Source organism: Narcine bancroftii, chromosome 4, assembly GCF_036971445.1.
Source record: "Narcine bancroftii isolate sNarBan1 chromosome 4, sNarBan1.hap1, whole genome shotgun sequence".
NCBI lineage: Eukaryota > Metazoa > Chordata > Chondrichthyes > Torpediniformes > Narcinidae > Narcine > Narcine bancroftii.
Window position 1 is genome coordinate 221,682,523 of NC_091472.1, and position 20,534 is coordinate 221,703,056.

Sequence of the window (20,534 nt, forward strand, 5' to 3'; positions counted from 1 at the left end):
ACAAATTGTCATCCATATCATTCAGGATATGGGTATGGTGTCAAAATAGAATGTTAGTGAAATCTTGCTGAAAGGCAGGAAGGGTTCAATAAGCTGAATAACCTACTCCTGTCTTTGTTCTTATTTTACTTCAATTCCTCAAATGCACAACTGCGATACCAGAAAAATAATTCTCCCACAAATGTAAAAGAACAATTTTTCGATGTTACGTGGATGAATGTGAATTTATCTATGTTGATGGGAAAACTAGAAAGGCAGAACATTATTTAGTGGTGTGAATTGTTGATCTTCAAAGGGATTTTGGTCTCCTTGTTAACTCGTCACTGAAAGCAAGCATCTTTGTTCAGCAAACAGTTAAAGGAAATAATGTGTTGTCCTCTATTTCTTGGGGTATGTAAGTGCAGGAGTAAAAGTATCTCTCTATGGACCTTGGTGAGTTTAGGTCTCCTAAGAAGTTTTATACTTGCAATGATTTGCCACACTGATTTCTGGGATGATATAAGAAGAGAGGTTGGATTAATTAGGTCTTTGGTTAAAGTTTAGGAGAATTGAAAGGGAATTTAATTGAAACGAACAAAATTCTGACAGGACCAGGCAGGCTGGATACGAGACAAATGTTTTTCTTGATGAGATTTAGAATGTGGCAATCACAGTTTCATAATACCAAGTAAGAGATATAGGAGGGAGCTGCATTTCTTCCTTTGGAATTGTGAGCATTTTGAATTCCCTTTTACTTAAGGTGGTGGATGCCATGTTGCTATAAGTATTTTTGGATACAAGCAGTGTCAAGTGATGGGGAGGGAGAGAGAAAATAAAGTATTGTGATGAAGAGTCAGCCATAATGGTAACAAAAGATGGGATAGCCACATGGACAACTCATGCTCGTGTTTCTATGTTTTCATGAAACCTGTTGAAGCTAGATGTAGCCTTGCTTGTGCAAATACTGAATCAAATTTCTTTTTTTTAAATCCTGTTACAGAAAGTGGGACTAGTTCTCCACTACCCAAGTATGCCTCTTCTCCAAAACCTAACAATAGTTATGACTTCAAACGTGAACCACCAGAAGGCTGTGAGAGGGTGAAAGCCTATGAGGAAACTTCGTAAGTATGAGCTACTTAAATTGTGCCTGCATTTCAGGTTTCTATTTATTCTGCAATCCCACCCATTGGGCAATGATAACCAGATCAGATTAGTTTCTGGTATTTGGTTGATTTTCTTCTTTTTCTTTATCCACTTCTTTCATTGTCACCTTCCAGTCAGATTTTCACAGAAAGTAGTACAGCATTAATTGCATCCTACCACCAGGATGTGTGTTCAACAGGGTAGTGAATAGCAAACTTTGTATTGGATGCAAATTCCTGCCACAATAAATGGACTAAATTGTCATTAAGATTATTATAACCTGGTGATGGGCATTCTTTTATTTGAGCAATTTTAATTGCTGTGGATTGAAACCTGGGTATGAAGTGATAATTGGTTTAGAGTTGAAGGTGAACAGTTGAGGGTGAAATACCAGTGCTTGTTGATCTGTTACTGTGGCAACCCATGGTCTCTCTAGATCTTTCATTAGTGAAAGGAGTACATTGGATTTTTAGAGGAGGCATCAGTTTAGGTTGAAACATTTATCTGAAGGAGAATTCAGTGATAATCATAAAACAGTCACTTGTATTGCCTTGTATGAAACAAAGCAGCATTTTCTGCCTGTCTTTAATTTCCCTCAAAGTAGAACAAGTTACTTTCGTCAAACAGCAATTTCTGTAGTTCTTAAAAAGTACAGTTGGAATCATGACAGCAGGAAGCTGTTGAATTATTTTTGTGTTGCTTCAATGGAACATTTATTTCTTTTTTATTATTTGTATTAACATTGAAATTTCATATCCAAGAATACAGAATACATATGGATATATGTTAAAATGACAAAAAGATACATTACACTTAAATCATATCATTTCATTCCAAGGTACTCCACATGTTAATCAAACAGATTATATTGTACTGATATTTTATTATATGAAAAAAGGAAAATCTAAACTCATTACCAAGAAAAAAGCTGTTTGGCCAAAAAGAAAAGAAAAGGAAGCCAGAATTCTTGTCAGTGATAAATTACCTCATTAGTCAACACTTCTACCTTCATAAGAAATCAAAGATTATAAAAGTAATTTAAAAAGGAACCCCACAGTGTTTGAAAATTTAAATTCAGATTGGAAATTTGGAATCTAATTTTCTCTAAATTTAAACATGATTTGATCTCAAGTAACCATTGAGCATGATTAGGCAGGGTTACGCCCCTCCATCTGACCAACGGTGCCCGCCTAGCCATAAGAGAAATAAAAGCTAATACATGTAGATCAGATGCCTTTAAAGTTATGTCACTCTCTCCAAAAATACCAAATAAAGCAGTTAGGGGATTTGGTTTAAAATTAACTTTAAAAAGTGCAGAGAAAGTTTGAAATACTTTATTCCAATATTTCTCAAGAGTCTGATGTGTCCAGAACATATGAATTAATGAAGGATCTCCATTGTTGCATTTATTACAATGAGATACATCCACATAAAAACAAGATTGTTTGACTTTGGGCATGTGTGCCTTATATAAATTGTAGGAGAGAGTGGCGGGCACACAAAGAAGAAGCATTAACCAATTTGAAAATTACATTTCAAGTTTCTTCAGGAACTGAAAGCTGGAGATTCCCAGGCTTTTAATTTTATCTGAGGGATCCTCTCTTATTTCCAATAACATAAATGTTAGATATTGAACCATTATAGAGAGGTTGTAAGTTAAAAATTACATCAATTAAATTCTTAACAGTCCTCTTGAATGTATGTAATTGAGATCATTAAAAAATCTCTAATCTGTAGTTAACAAAAAAAATATTTGGTAGGCTGTATTTAACTGAAAGAATTTCAAAGGAAGCGAGACTCCCCTTGACAAATAAATCTTTAAAACATTTAATGCCCAATCTTTACCATTCTTTAAAAGTTACATCAATATGGAAGGTTTAAAGAAATAATTGGAAAAAAATAGGACCAGCAAGAGAAAATCTCATTAAACCAAAAATGTTTTCAAATTTGTATCCATATCCTCAAAGTATGTTTAACCTCCTGATTATTAGTTAATTTATTGAAAGATATAGGAAGTGAGGATCCAAGAAGAGAGATGAGAGAAAATTTTGTCACAGAATTGGATTCCAGAGAGATCCATATTGGACATTTTTCACAGTTATCGTCGTATAACCAAAACATAAGAATTTGTATATTGACTGCACAATAATAAAACCTAAAGTTTTGTAAGGCTAAACCTCCATTTTTTTAAAAAGTTTTTGTAAATGGACTCTATTTAAGCGAGGATGTTTATTCTTTCATATATAAGATAAGGTTGAGTCAAGGGAATAAAAAAATGACAGGAATTAAAACAGAGAAAGCTTGAAAAAGGTATAAAAATTGGGTAATATATTCATTTTAATAGAGAAATGAACATTTATTTCTGAGCTTTCCCCAAAGCTATATTTTTATTTTTATTGTTGCCACTTCAAGTATTTCTCAAGTTCAGTTTTGAAAGCCACAATGAATCTGTTCCCACTCTCCTTTCAGTAAGTCATTGTATTGTACACTACTCATTTTTGAGAGTTTTTCTGGTTCTTTGTTATTCATCTTGAATATGTCCCCCTCTATGTTATGATTGCACCCCTGCCCCATGTTACTTTCGCATTGTCTAGAATCCTTGTAATTTTTGGATATCTATCAAATCTCCTCCAATCTTGCCAAAGAAGGCATCTCAAGTGTATCTCAGGGTCCTCTATCCCTAAACATTCCATTAATTCTCTTTTGCATTCTCTTCATCACATAAAGTCCATGCCCAGAATGGATTGTGGCCAATTGATATTTACAAAGGTTCAATGTGAGTTCCTTTATGTTATATTTTATTTTTATTTATTAGACCCAGGATACCATATATTTATTAATTGTTTTCTCAACCTGTCCTATCACCTTCAAAAATTTGCTTTTTTATTTCTGTGGCCCCTTTAGAATCATTTAATTAAAAAATTATTTTGCCTATCTCGTCTTCAAGCTCGTTTCTATTCCACTCACCACTTACCATGCATCCAAGTTTTCAATCAAACTGCAGTTGCTAAAATCTGAAATAAAAACTGAAACAGGAAGACAAGGTGAATGTTGGCTTTACAAGAGAATTTGAGTCAAATTTTCTCTCCGCTGATGTTGAGATGCTTTCTATGGCTTCTCCACCATCAAGTTTGACTAATTGACCTGTTGTTGATAAGTTTATCCTTGCACCTTCTTTTGAACGAGGATTTAGCCTTTTGATTCTCCAATCTACAGAATGATAAGCTTGTGACTTCCAGTTCAGCATTTTTAACTTGGAAGGTCTTGCAAGTCGTGGAGGAAATCAAATGATTGTTACTTGCTGATGAAGGTTCCTTGGCAAGCCTCCGCTGTCCATCATGTGCACTCTGAAGCTGTGTTGGAATGAGTGAAAGCTTAAGATACTGATCATGGTGCCAATCAAGTGATCTGCTTCGTCCTGGATGATGTCAAATTTTTTGTGTGATAAAGGGGGAAAAGAAAAATCAGGAATTAAAATAATGAATAGTGCTTGAGAAAAGCAACTGGAGAAATAGAGGCCGAAATCAGCCATCCTGATTTTGAAAGCTGCATTCCGGGATTCAAAGAGGCGTGGCTGTGGAGATAGCATTTTGAGACACAGGTTACCTGGCAGTATCAATCACAGTGAATGTTGCCTGGCTTTTGCTGCACACTGCTTAACGTAGGCTGAAGAATTGAGAATGGAGCAAAATGTTGCAAATCTTAGTAAGCGTTCTTATGTTTGATTGTATGAAGGGGAGCTTATGGTTGAAGCACCTGAAGATGTTTGAACCTAGGATAGAGGCTCAAGGAATTCCTGGGCTTGAGATGGTCTCCCAACAATACCCATTGCAAACAATGACTCCAGCTGGTGCCTTTGATTCTCATTTCATTGCCGCTTCATGTGATATGTACTCAAAATAGTGCAAATATCTTAATGTGAGGTGCTGCCCCCGTCAGCTCTGAAATTTCTGTGTTTGAAATGATACTCTGAAGCCTGGATTAACACAGCATTAGCGAGTAGTTATTAATATTTGCTGCTTAATGTCATTTTCATTGATTCTTTGCAATAGGCTGAAAGATTTATAACTTTTTTGTCAATGTTGAGTAGATTTGGTGTTGTATTCTATTTATAATGAAATAAATTATTTTGAAGTAAAATTCCTGTTGCAATGACCTGTGAACATACAAAATGTGTTAGTTTTAGTGCTCATATGAGGGCGTTCACCAGCTGAGAACTGGTGCGTCCACTGATTAGTGCCATGTCTTAATGTCATGTGAAGTGAACAAATTGAGTGTATATCACACAGAAATGTCAGTCTTAATTATTTGGTGCTTTCTGTCTCATTTGATGCTCTACTTATATGGCTGGCATATTGAAATCTGTGAGCTTTACTGGAAACAGATTTCTTATTAATTAAGACAGACCAGAGTTTTATTTTTAAAAAACAAATAGATTTGCTTATTTCTAATACTGCATTTTCTTGATTTCAGACCCAAGCAGCTGCATGAAATTCCTCCGTTCTTCTGTCCAGATAAAAACAAGGTGAACTTTATCCCAAAGAGTGGCTCTGCTTTCTGTCTGGTCAGTATCCTAAAGCCACTTCTACCTACACAAGACCTAACACTGAAGAGCTCCAACCATGGTCTCATCGTTCCAGCAGCAGTCATACCTACCGTATCACTGGCACAACCTCTGCCAACACATATGGAGCAAGACAGAATTTCAAGAGGCACCTCCACGGGCCATCTTCAGTCTTCAGTACACCAGTTTTCAGCACAGACTGAAGAGTTTGAGAAATGAACCAGTGAAGCTGGCCTTCACTGGGGAAACCTACAGCAGCATCAAATATCTGCAACTTGGCAATAAAGTTTCTGGCACAGGGTAAAGGCAAAAGGGAGGTGGGGAGGGGGTAGGGTGATAGGAGGGTAGGTCATGGGGTCCAGTCAAACCCAACAGCAACTTAAGAGGAAATCCCTTCCTCTAGACCTTTTCACAGTGGGGATGATTTTGGTAGGTGCATGATGTTTGACTTTTTTTTAGTGTGGAGTATTTTCCCCATACGGGCACAAGGACTAAAGACTAATCTGTGGAAGGGCGCAATCTTCAAGGTGATTGGTCAAAATGTTACTTGAAAGGACCACAGTTGTCATTATTTTCCCCTTCTTCTGTGGAACCTTATCTTTTAATGGTTCCTGTTCTGTTTACATTTAAATAAAAATTATATATATATTATATATAAGGTTAACATTTCCAAGTTAATCAAAGGCAAATGGAAGCCAGCTTTACACTAGTGCAACACTTGAGTGCTACAGTAGTTCTGTTCTCAGGAAAATTTCCTTGTTTCATTTGTGCTTGTGTATATTTACTGTATCACTGGGTGCTTTCACATGAGAAGACACAACCAAGTATACTAAAGATTTCTCAGATTGTGTCGGGTTGCTCTTTTGCACATACTACCAGTCTGGAAATAGCAGAGTGGGATAGTGACTGAAGCAGTGAGGCTTTTTGCCATTTCCTTTTCCTTCTCTGCATTGACTGTGGTCATTTATGATCACACAATTGCAAACTATGAGTTTGTGGAACAGTGCAGCACAAGATAGATATTTTGTTTGTCCTCACAGTTCTTTAATAGTGAGCCTGTTTCATTTTGAAATGGATGGATTCCATCTCTGTTGAGAATGCATTTCAAGCTAAACAAGTTTTGGGCATGGTATCCATAGAGTTTTAAGGTTAAATGCTGCAAGATTTCTTTAATTTGATTTGTCTGGGAGCAAACACGCCTGGGATTGTAAAATGAATTACTCGTCTTTGGATACTGGGTGAGCTTTTGCTGATTTTCACTGTGCAGACTTCCTTTATTTCCTTGGAGAAGAAGGAAAGTTCCCTTTTATTTCAAATAGTCTATATCTTTAGAACTATGGAAATATTGATCATTCACATTGTCCCTTGGACAAATGGTACAAACTTCTGTACTGTTGTTGAAATTGCCAGCATCTCTCAAAGTTTAAAGAATGTGAGGACTCTTGCTTCAGATATTGCAACTTCACCCTTGCTTTGATTTCTTATGAATCACAATAAATGGTTCTTGGCTTTTTGTTGGGATGATTATGGCACTGTGGCTCAATAATATGGATTACTTAGGTTGAGAACAAATATTGTTGAGGGACAGACCAGAAAACATTTATAATTGCCAGAACAAACACAAGTTCATATAGTTGCTTCATGTTCCCTTCAACTGTAAGTGTTAGGCTTGTGACTGGAAATTTGCATGGTCTGATAAAAGCCATTTGCAGCCCCCCCCTCCCCACTGCCTTCCTTAAGGGTGTAAATTAGCATTACCAGTCTTTTGTCACTAAGCCATTTCATGTCAGGTCTCCGCCTGGAGGCTGGCTACAAGAGCAGATCGAAAACTTAAAACACCTTTTAGACAGCAGCCGTAAAAAGCTGCTCCTCGTAGCACCCTCTGGGAGATCTGATGGAGGCAGGCCGACTGATGCCATAGCACCACCCATCACAAATACACAGCAGAGCAATGGCCATCTTCCCTACCCATATTCCCCAAGCAATTGGAACTGTTCTGGGAAATAAAGCGGTTCCAGCTATGTGGGGGGTTATGGGTAGGGAAGACAGCCATTGCTCTGCCGCGTTTTAAGTTGCAGAGGGTGGCCCCAAAGGCCAAAGCGGCCTGGTGAGGTTGTCACAGCCTACACCGGTCACCCCCCCCCCCCTGTTGGCTCCCACTGCCCCATCGGCTCCCACCTACCGCCCCTGCCTTGAGGGGGACATGGAGGGAGAGGGGTGAGTGGGGAGATGGGTCGTGGGTTGACAGGGTCATCAGTCCACCCCTAACCAGCCACTTGCAGCACCTGTACATTCAGGTCAGACGACTGATTCGCCGATTATCCTTCCCCGAGAAGGGTTGGAATCGGCGCCTCGGAGCTGGCCGCATTCAGAAAGGTATGTCTTTAGGAGTAAGGGTGAAGACCCTCTGCTTTTACAGTCATTAGTTTTCCCTGCTTGTAAGTGCCTACTGTATCAGAATATTTATGTTGTAGATTTGTAGAATGCACATTGTAATTACAGATAATGCAGACATAAAGAGCATGAATGTTTTAAGATGTGCACTGCTGTTTCTTCAGTTCCTCCCTCACCCCCAAGGTTGGCCTGATTCTGGAGAATTGAGGTGTCAGTGGCATTCATCCAGAGAGGCCTTGGATCCAACCCCAAAAGCGTCATGAGCACTGCTACTTACGATCAATAAATGATATCAGTTTTGTTTGTTGGAACAGAAGGACTGTTCAGTTTCACAGCAGTTTGCCATCCCAAGAATCTCCTTTGTATTGGCTTCAAAGTACCCACCTGCATTGAAGTAAATGGATTTAAATGTTGTGACCATAAAGTCTTCATCTTTCTTTGAGAAGCTCTTACTTGCATCAAAATTCCCTCAATTAATATTATATTTATTATTAATTAATTAATAATAATATAAATATGCCAGTTACTGCAGCGCTGGGAGAGAAAGGCACACTGCATTGCCTTCATACGTTTTAGAGTGCTGCTCATTTTCTCCAGACAGAATCCCGATATGCTTTAACACAGCATATCAAATAGTCTTCAGGGTAGAGTGTTGATGAGGGGCAAACTTAGCTGCTGCCACTTACACTTAGAACATGGTCTCTGGCAGATTGACATTGAAAAGGATCTTTATCCTATGAAGATTTGATTCAAAATGGCTTTTTCTGAAGGATCGAAAGGCAAAGGAAAAGTAGTTGGTAGAAAGCTGAAAAAAGCACAATGCTGAAGCCACCCTTATATAAATTGGTGGAGAGGGAAGGAGAGTTAACTTGTCGTCTTTTAACTAATTGCATTTGGAAAGTAGGTTTCCATAGTAACTGAATCTTTAATGATGTAATTAATTAAAGCTACCGGACTGCTCACAGCCAGGTTACCCAGGAAATTAGTGCTATGTACTATTACAAGAGGAAATCGAGCAAGTTAGAACTCTACAACTTACATGGATTCCATTGCCTCAGGTGGCTGGATATTCCAACACTGACAGTGTGGGCTATTTGATCCCTTAGGAGCTTCTGGTTCTCAGGGAGCCAATGGTGTTAGTTTCATTCTTTCTCCTTATTTCCCTGTAGCCCAGCAACTTATTCTTTCCAACAATTCCCCTTTGATTGCCTTTGCTATTAACCTGCACATCAAGGGATAGCTGATTAACCTACCAACACCTCGTCGAGATGCGAAGAAACTGGAACATCTGGAGAAAATGCCCGCAGTCACAGAGCAAATATGGAAGCTTTGCAAAACTGCAACTTAGATGAGAATCAAAGCAAGTCCTTGTCCCTAGAGTTGAGACAGCAGCACTAACCACTGTGCCATTGTGCTGTCATTTGTTGAGCAGTTTTATCCATGAACCAACCAACCATTGTCTTGTACCAAATAGTTTCTGTTCCCTATACCTCTTTAGGTATTTCTTGAAATCTTAAAAAATATACTGGCATGTTGACTGTTTTAGAATTATTTGAGCTACTTTCCCCTTCTAGTTGTACTCAAGGTAATGAAGAGAAATGGACCAAGTTCACAAGCCATTTTTTCTGTGCTTTTATACCTGTCCAAAAGTTCCTACTTACCAGTTTGTTTGCCAACCCTTACCAGCTTATATCTTGGCATCTGAATGGCAAAATCTGCCCTGATGATCTTTTTGCTGCTCCCACCAACCTGATCAGAAATAACCCTGTCTGGCCACTTGTATCCATCACCATAAAATTCAATTTCACCCCTCCCATGATCACTCATCTTTGTCTCTACCTTCTCACTTCCTTCCTCAGTAAACCATTATCTTTACCAAGGGCTTGCCCTGCTGCTCACAGTGGACAGAGTCAGGACATACCACCGCAAGATCCAGACTCCCCACTGTACCATCACCATTACTGAATTCAACTGACTCCCCTTTACATCTAAAATCTGTTCATTCAATTTGATGCCAGCTCTGGTGTTATCAATGTATTGATATATTTAGGTTGAGTATCTTAAATTCCCAATTCCATCAACTGCCTCAGCTTGGACTGCATTCACTTTAACATCAATGCCTTTTCATGATGGATATACAATATATGCCTTTCCTTTTCCATTGAACTGATCCAACCTTGATTTCATTTCTTGTCATTAAAATACCCAGTAAAAACCTACATTTTCACTTGTATCCTGTGTCACTTCGGTACCACCAATCAAAACATCTAATTTAACATCCCGTTTGTCAGTGTACTAAGTGATTGTATGGTGCCTTCCCACACTTCTCACAGCTCCTTTTAATATGCCTATCATGTGAGCATTGATTATTACACTTCAAAAAAGCATCCCATTGTCTAAAGTCTTCATCACACTCTTCACACTTGGAATTTCACTTGAAACATCACAATGATCTTAAAACACTTAATCTCACTGCAACCATCAGGTATTCCCATGACATCCAACAGTAAACCCCACAAGATCATCAACTTTGTTTCCAACCTCATTGCTGACACCATTATTGTTAGCCATACCCCAGTTAAATACCCAAGTTGGGGTGAATTGAAAAATAGTGGCAGGATAACACTGAAATGTTAATAAACCTGGATCAGAGTTAAGACTGTCTGTTACTTCATATTTTGCTGATGGTCCATCACACCATTGGGGATTGCTGTCTAGACATGTAGTGATTTGATTAATTAAAGATATAATCTTCTTTAGATTGTATGCCTGAAGTTTCATCCAGTATAACTTGTTTAGGAAAGTCTGCCCAAAGAGCATTTTTTTCATCAGGCTCCTGTGATTAATCCAGCAAAGCTGATTCCAGAATAAAAGGCAACCCATGGGGGGCTCCCCACCAACATTCACAGCCCATCTCAGGTACAGTTTACTGGCAAAACTGTTAGAGGAGCCACTCTAATTTGGTGTAACTACCTGTGACCTTTATCTGTATGACCTCTGCTTGCTGTCATTTGTCTCTGTGAATTTACATTTCAAGAGTAGTAAAACCAACAGCCTTGGGAGTTTGTCATCTCATAATTTCTCCTCCACTGTCCAGTCATGCCCTAGTTTGGGAGCTTCTGGTCGAGCCAGATCAGCCCTGTTGCACAGCCATGCTCTTTTTTGCCTACTCTACTTTTCCATTACAACCTATTCCTGTATCACCTTTCTTTTCTGAAGAATATGGATTCTTCTTTATGAATGTAGGAAGCTATTCTATTTTCATATTTGAAAGCTAATATTTTAAGAACCGGTTTAATTACTGTGTAGCTATTCAATTGTTTTGGACTCTTCCCTGCAGAAGAGGTTACCATTTTATACTGACCTTACTGACATTTTCAATTATTCCATGTGTTTAAATTTCCTCTCTAATGCTCACGTTGCTCTGTTCAAAATAGTATGGAAGCTTTTCCGATAGAAAAGAATTGCTAGCTTCTCTATAGTCACTGAACCTATTCTGATTAAGTGTTAAATGTAGAAAAACATTAATTCTATCCTCTATATTGATTGGATCATTTAAATGAACTAAGAAAACTAACATTTGTGGAAAGCCATGTGCCTCGACCATTCTATCTCAGCATTTCTCTGGCAAAGCTTCTCTTCTTCATAGATGATCCTATAAAACGAAAAGTTTTAGAGCCAAGAACATTCGTAAACAGACATTGGGAGAGGGAGGTTAAAACTTTGCAATTAATACACATTTTCTCATGTGAAAGAGACCCTTGTTTGCCCAGGCTGGGTAAATTCAGTCAATTTCCCAGTGTATAAGATGTCTTAAAATTGCTTTGGCTTTTTACAGAAGTTTGGGGTAAAGAAAAATGTTTAAAATTGTGAGTATGTTTGGGAAAGTTATATAGTAAATGTAATGTCTATTTTCTAAACCCTTTTCTTATGCTCAGCTTTGTGTGCTGCGTCTAGAAACTTTTGAACTTCAAGGTAAAATATTGCAGTGTTCTAATCGATGCATTAAGTTAACATGTTTGAGAGACACTGGATCTGTTATCATAATTATTGGTCTTTGTCTAAACTCGGTAGTGACAGTTTTCAAAATCAGAAGAGGTGGCATTATTGGAATACATTTTGCATTGAGGATCTAACATGTTTCACCAACTAATTTAAGTATTCTTTCAAATGTGGTATGATTTGATGGGTACCCTGCAATTTTGCTTTAGCTTTATACACTCCATTCTTGAGGCTAAACTGAAGGGATCCTAATAAATGAATTGCTTGATGACTCAATTTTGGCAGGAAGAAATGAAACTGCCATTTGTACCATGATTTATTGCTTAGAAATTCTCCACTGAAAATCTGAAGGAACATGATGCTCACCAGTAGACAAACTAAGCTTTACTTGGCTGAAAGGCCAGGTAGTTGTACTGCACACAGTTCAACCAGTAGATGTTTTATTAATTTAATTGTTAATTTTCTTTTAACTTTCCTCACCCAAAAAAACCTTGAAATGATTGCTTACAAGAAGAATGGCTTACAATTCTTTTGATCTCTTGTACAGCTTGCTCTTTTCTAGCTCATATTGATCTCTTTCCTTGTTATCTGGTCCCTGAAAGTATCTCAATTTTTCCCTTTTTTGTTTCCCTTTCCCGTTTTCTTAGCCCTTAAAAGTTTTTCTCCTTCCTCTTGTGTGGAAATTTGAGGGAGTTCTATACATTAGGCTGGAGTCCATCTGTCAGACACAAAAGTTTATGGTTCATTCCAGCCTTCACTTTGCCTTCAGTGGCAATTAATAGCTTGGTGGAAAATACACAGCCCAACTTCAGTTTTGCTTGTTGCAATGAGCTGGTGCCAGGGAAGTTGGCATCTGCCTTTGAGTGGGCATGCAAAGTAGAGGCAGTTCCTCAGTGCTCCTTGCTGGCTGATGCTGTACACCGAGGTAAGAGTAGTGGCAGCTCTTCTTGCTGGGTTTGCCCTGATTTAGTGTACCCTCAGTCATGGTAGATTTTAATATATTTAAAAATTAGCTATGATTTATTGGCCCTCCCAGTCATTATCTATAGACCAACTCATAGCAACAATGATAATATTCCAGCTTAATGCCATTTCACAAGTTGTACTTGTGTGGAAATTATCCTTTGTGATGTCCTGAAGCAGACAGGTCCAGGTCTGAATCTGCAGTTACTGGCTAAAACAGCCCATGTTACGATTGTCCTGTGCCTATTCCATGGGTTTCCAATTGTGACCACTGCCCAGTGACTTAGGCTTCAATGTAAGTGTATGGTCTTTTCATGGAGCCAAGATCTGTGATGCCTACATCTATTTAGGATTGAATTACTCATCGTAACCCTGATCATGTGGGAAGCTCTCAAGTCTCCCCACTTTGCTGATTAAACCCCCTTTCACTATATTAACTTAGATTCTCAAAATTCCAGCTTGTCACTCTTCAAGTAAATGAATTAAATTCTCCTGATATATTTGTCTAGGTTCCCATATCCTGTACATCCATTGCAATTGCAGACCTTTAGACGTTTAATTCAAGCAAATTTATAATATTCTGGCAGTTATTGGATTATAAACAAGATTTTAAACAGTTAACCATTTCTGATTGACAAAAAAAATATTTTACTGTGCACATTACAAACATCTATTTGCCTGGCTTTATCTTAGCTGGAATTAAAACTCATTTGTTTTTGACAGAAGAGGAAGAGGCTACAATTTCTTTTGACAGAAATGTTTCTTACAGTGGAAATCCATGCATTTATCTCATTCAGCCTCGCCTCCCTGCACCTTGCTGAAAAACTAGCTTGTTATGAAGTGACTTACTGGGCAATATTATGCATCTCTACTGTTCTTATTGTTGTCAAATCCTTCTTTCTCAAAGATGTTACCCCTTTCTCAATGTGTGATGTTGCTGGGGCATTTACAAAAATGATTCTACCTTAAATCATTTTGGTTTGTATCAGACAAAAGGATCACCATTGCCCTCTCAAGCTTTGATTGTTGAGACGACAAAATGCAAAGAGTTTCCCACTTTGTAAGAAATAAATGTTACTGGGTTTCCCAGCATTTTCTCTTTTTCATTGATATTCAGAGCTTCTGGCACAGTAGATCTCTGCAGTCATTTATGGTTTTTAGACTGCAGGAATGTAACAACACAATCGAAGAATTTTGCCACTGCATGAGGAGTCTAAAAAGGAATGTGCAGGAGTTTTGAGTCAATTCTTGCACCATAATTTATCCTGCAAGACCCCAACAACTTTTTGGAGCAAGCCTGCAGGATAAATCGTACTAGAAAAATTCATCGACGGTCATCTACACGACTGCATGTCCACCCACCAGGACTGTTGCAGATACTTGCAGTCTTAAAAAGGCGCCCAGTGTGAACGACCACCAGGCAGGAATTATGTTAATTTTTTCTGCCATTTTCCCAACATTGCAGTCTAAAAACCATAATTCTCTCCTGTTTGCTGAACGAGGTTAGCTTTGTATTGGAGTGTGAAATGATTGCACTTCAAGCAACTTTTTATTGGTTCAAGACCACATTTGGCTGAAGCAGATCCAGTGACTCTTCAATCTTGCTGACCAAAGCTTCAGGAGTTAAGATTCACTCTTAACATTGCAAGAACTACAACAATTACATTATTTGAACTGGAAACTCCCTTTGTATGCATGAAACGTACATAAAACAAGTAAAGTGGATGATTAGCAGGCAGTGTTGTGTGTTCATTCATTGCTGACAGGTTCTTTTTAAGTAGGAAGGGGTGGTTTTAATCTCAAGAGAGAAATATTATTTGCTGACATGTCCTGGAATATAGGAACAGAGATTGTGTTTTGAGCCTTATGTGTTTTGTATTCAATGTGTTTGTGATTTGTGACTTCAATCTTCTATAACCTGATTTTTTTCCCCCACGTATCTCATAATTAACAAAGATGTGCCCAGATTCCCTTTCCACTGTTCTACATTCCTATCAAGTGCAAACATTGTGAGGCGGAGTCACGTGATGGAGAAGTGGCCGGTTGTGGAACTCCAGCCCTCTCCGGAAAAGTTAAAAAAAAGACAGTGAAAAAACAAAGGCACAAACACAAAAACCAAAATAAAGTGAAAGAAAAGGTGTGGAGAAAATGGCAGCGAAGAAAGAAAAGCCAAAAGCAACGGGAAGAAGAGAAGAAGAAAAGACGTCGGAAGAAGAAGGTGAAGGCCTTACCTGTGCAAGGAGGCCCGCCGTGGAGAGAAGCCCGCTCCCTAAGGTCAGTTGAAGCCCCGAACTCGGGACTACAAAAATGGCTCACGGAGCCAAACAAAAGTGTGCAACCGTGCATGCGCAAGACAAAAATAACACTGACGGGAGGGGGGACCAGCTGAGGAGTCGATCTCCACAGCTCAAATTGACAACTACAACACAACAGCAAGACTCTCAACAGGAAAACAGAAAATAATGAGAACAAGAAAGAAGAGAGTAAAAAGAAATCAAAGAAACAACAGATGACCAACCCAGAGGAAGAAGACCAGCATCAAGACACTTCTAGTAAAAATAAGAAGACCAAAAATACCCAACAAAATAAAACAAACAAACCAACAAGAAAACCAGAAGAGACAGAGGTAAAGGACACAGATCCTGGACTGGACTCAAAAGAAGAAGAGGAAGACAGAGAAATGGAAGATGAAGGGAAGGGCAAGTACATGGATATATTTTTTTTAAAGAATATATGGAATCAGTAAAAGAATGGCAATCACAAGAATTCAGTGAAATAAAAAGAAGAGTAAAAAGTACAGAAGAAAAAATGAATAGATTAGAGATGATCATGTCAGATTTAGGAAAAAGAGTGGACAAGGTGGAAGAACGAGAAACAGCCTTAGAAATGGAAGTAGATGACTTAAAAAAGAAATTAGAAGAATCTGATTAAAAAAAGTTAAAGAGACACAAGAGCTGTTAGCTCAGAAGATAGATATAATGGAAAATTATAATAGAAGAAACAATATAAAGATAGTGGGCCTTAAGGAAGATGAAGAAGGCAAGAATATGAGAGAATTTATAAAAGAATGGATCCCCAGGGTCCTAGGAAGACCAGAATTACAGGAAGAAATTAAAATAGAAAGGGCACACAGAACATTAGTCCCTAAACCACAACCACAACAAAAACCAAGATCCATTCTAGTAAAATTCCTGAGATATACAACAAGAGAAAATATATTGGAGAAAGCAATGAGGAAAATAAGAGAAGACAAAAAACCATTGGAATACAAAGGTCGAAAAAAAATTTTCTATCCAGATCTAGGTTTTGAACTCCTGAAGAAGAGGAAGGAGTTTAATACAGCAAAAACGATCCTATGGAAAAAAGGATATAAATTTATGCTAAAGTATCCAGCGGTACTTAAAATAGTTATTCCAGGGCAGCAAAACAGACTATTCTTGGATCCGGAGGAAGCATGAAAATTTGCAGAACAACTACAAAACAGACAGAGAGATGAAGATATGTAACGAGAACAAAAATGACCACAAACTATATGTATGTGTATGTATATATAAAAAAAATAAGAGTATAGGTAAGAACTAAGAAAGGAAAGAAAGGAAGTATGGGGGGAATTAAGAGAGTGACCTTTGTTATATATGAAGATTAAAATCTTTTCTTGGGGAGGCTGGGTGGGGAAGAATTACGGTCACTGCGAAATCAGTTGACGCTTGCGAGTGAATTCGCAAATCCAAATGGAGAGGGGAGATGTGGTTGCCCGACAAGGGTCAAAGGGCAACTCAGGAAGGGGAGGGGATAGTGGGGTTAAAGGAATTTTAGATAGGAGAATAATGGAAATATTTTATGCTTTAGAAATGTTGTCTTATAATGTGTTCAAAAAAAGAAAGCAGAAATGGATAAGAAGGAAAGGTGATGATGAGGAAACGGAAAGAAAAGATAAACAAAGTATGAAATGGCTATGTTGAACTATATGACTTTAAATATTAATGGAATACAACCAAATCAAAAGGAAGAAACTGCTAAATTTACTGAAAAAAAGAAAAAATTGATATAGCATTCGTACAAGAAACACACTTAACTGAAGTGGAACACAAGAAATTAAAGAGAGATTGGATAGGACATGTAACAGCAGCGTCATATAATTCAAATGCTAGAGGAGTAGCTATATTAATCAGTAAAAATGTACCAATCAAAATAGAAGAGGAAATAATAGATCCAGCAAGGAGATATGTAATGATAAAATGTCAGATACATTCGGAGTTTTGGAATTTACTCAATGTATATTCACCTAACGAAGAAGATCAAAAATTTATGCAAGATATCTTTTTGAAGATAGCAGACACGCAAGGGAACATACTAATAGGAGGGGATTTCAACCTTAATTTGGATTCAAACATGGATAAAACTGGGGAAAAAATTAACAGAAAGAACAAAGTAACCAAATTTATAATTAAATCGATGCAAGAAATGCAACTTTTGGATATATGGAGGAAACAACACCCAAAGGAAAAGGAATATTCATATTATTCGGAGAGACATAAAACATACTCAAGGATAGACCTATTCCTGTTATAAGCTCGCATGCAAAAGAGAGTTAGGAAAACGGAATATGAAGCTAGACTATTATCGGACCACTCACCCCTGTTATTGACAACAGAGTTAGAGGACATCCCACCAAGAATGTATAGATGGAGATTAAACTCCATGCTACTTAAAAGGCAGGATTTTAGAGAATTAATTGAACAACAAATTAAAATGTACTTTGAAATAAATACTGAATCAGTGAAAGATAAGTTTATACTATGGGACGCAATGAAAGTGTTCATCAGAGGGCAAATAATAAGATATGTAACTAAGATGAAGAAGGACTACAATCAGGAAACAGAGCAGTTGGAAAGGGAAATAGCAAATATAGAAAAAGAATTAGCAATGAAGGAAGACACAACTAAAAGAAGAGAATTGGCAGATAAAAAAAATATGAAACACTACAAACATATAAGGTGGAGAAGAACATAATGAAGACAAAACAAATATGACCTAGGAGAAAAAACGCACAAAATTCTAGCGTGACAGCTTAAGACAGAACAAACTAAGAGAATGGTATTGGCATCAAGGTAAAAAGACAAGCAAATTACATATAATCCAACGGAGATTAATGAAAACTTCAGAGAATTCTACGAACAATTATATCAAACTGAAAACGAAGGGAAAGAAGACAAAATAGATGAATTTTTAACAAAAACTGAACTACAGAAATTACAAACAGAGGAACAAAATAAATTAACAAAACCATTTGAAATACAAGAAATACAGGAGATAAAAAAAAACTACCGAATCTTGGAGTCACGTGATGGAGTAGTGGCCAGACGGTGAACTCCAGCCCTCTCCAGAAAAGTCGGGAAAAACAAACGAAAACACAAAGGCACAGAAATAAAAGTTAAAGAAAAGTGAGTATAAAAAACCAGACTGGACGAGATTAGAATTAGATAAAATAGGGGAAAAGATACCTGAACACATATTATATAAATGGGATGAAATATTGGTACAACATAGAAGATCTCCAGTATTACATCATCTCCTCAATATTTGGAAGAAGATTCATGTAGAAAGAAATAAAACAAATTATCAATTACCAAAACTAATATTGACGCAAAATAAGTTACTCCCTTTTACAATAGATAACCTTTCCTTTAGAGAATGGGAAAAAAAAGGGATTAAAAGAATAGAAAATTGTTTTTCAGGAAGTAGATTCTTATCCTTTGAACAAATGAGAGATAAGTACAATATAACTGGAGATACAGCGCTGGCATATTACCAACTGAGGTCCTACTTGAAGGATAAATTAGGAAGCAATTTGAGTTTGCCAGAGGGAAGTAACCTTGAATATGTGATTACAGATACAATGTTAATCAAAAGATTTATAACAAATATGTATATTAAACTGCAAGAAAAGGAGAATGAGAAAACAAATGGTAAAACTAAACAAAAATGGGAACAAGATTTAAATATAAAGATAAAAAAGGAAACATGGGAGAAATTATGTTCTGGAACGAAGAGAAATACAATAAATACGAGGCTACGTATGATACAATATAATTGGTTACACAGACTATACATTACACCGCAAAAGTTAAATAAATGGGACCCAACAGTATCTGATAGATGTTTTCGATGTAAAAAAGAAATGGGAACAACAATTCATGCAATCTGGACATGTGAGAGAGTAGAAAAATTTTGGGAAGATCTCAATCAGATATTAAATAAAATAACAGAAAACAATATACCAAAGAATCCAGAGATCTTTCTCCTAAGTAACATAAAAAACAAAGAATTTGGAATTGATTTGGAGGATGCACAAAAAAGATTTGTTAAGATAGCTCTAGCCGTAGCAAAAAAATGTATTATGTCAACCTGGAAATTGGAAGATAATTTGAAAATACAACAATGGTATATAGAAATGAATAAATGTATTCCATTAGAAAAAATAACATATAGTTTAAGAAATAATATTGAAATATTCGAACAAATATGGGAGCCTTACATTAAATACAATAGCGAAAACCTACCGGTGACAAACATTACATAAGTTGATGGAAGGAGAAGGAAAGAAAAGAATGGACTCAGTAGAATTTCTGGTGTATTTTTGTTGAATGACAACATTGTCTGACTGGTTTAATGTAACCTAGATTGTATACCTAAAATGGATGGGTGGGGGGTGGGGGGTGGCTTGGGAGGAGGGAGGGGGGGAGAAAAAGTCACTGTATATGTGTGAAAAAGAAAAAGTGTGTATCATGGCTAATGTGATTTATGGTGTGAAAAATAAAAAATTTTAAAAAAACACTACCGAATAATAAAACACCAGGAGAGGATGGATTTCCAATAGAATTCTATAAAACATTTAAAGATTTATTAATTCCTCCCCTTCTGGAAGTAATCAACCAGATTTATAAAACACAAAGCTTACCAGATTCATGCAAAACAGCAATAATTACAGTAATACTAAAGACAGGGAAAGATCCACTCGCACCAGCGTCATATAGACCAATATCATTACTTAACACAGATTATAAGATAATAGCTAAACTATTAGCAAACAGATTAGCAGAGTATGTACCTAAAATGGTAAAACTAGACCAAACTGGATTTATTAAAAAAAGACGAACAACAGACAATATCTGTAAATTATTAACTTAATTCATACAGTAGAATGAAATAAAGTGCCAACAGTAGCGGTTGCTTTAGACGCAGAGAAGGCCTTTGACAGCGTAGAATGGAATTATTTATTCAAAGTACTACAAAAATTCAGCTTACCAGAGAAATATATTAATTGGATTAAAGCATTCTATAAGGGGACATTGGCGAAAGTGACAGTAACTGGATTATATCAAAACAATTTAACTTAAGCAGATCAACAAGGCAGTGATGCCCACTATCTCCCTTATTGTTCGCGTTAGCCATAGAACCACTAGCAGAACTGATAAGAACAGAAAAT

At 37.1% G+C, this 20,534-nt stretch overlaps 1 protein-coding gene across 1 annotated transcript in view; it reads left to right on the forward strand.

Annotated features, from left to right (window-relative positions):
* The window catches only part of LOC138761608 (protein FAM117B-like), a 210,142-nt gene extending 195,363 nt beyond the window's left edge, over window positions 1–14,779 (forward strand). The window contains exons 7-8 of the mRNA XM_069933999.1: window positions 980–1,100; window positions 5,596–14,779. Coding sequence (XP_069790100.1) covers window positions 980–1,100; window positions 5,596–5,905 — 431 coding nt within the window. The 3' untranslated portion in view covers window positions 5,906–14,779. The remainder of the gene's footprint in view (window positions 1–979; window positions 1,101–5,595) is intronic.
* Window positions 14,780–20,534: the final 5,755 nt, after the last annotated feature.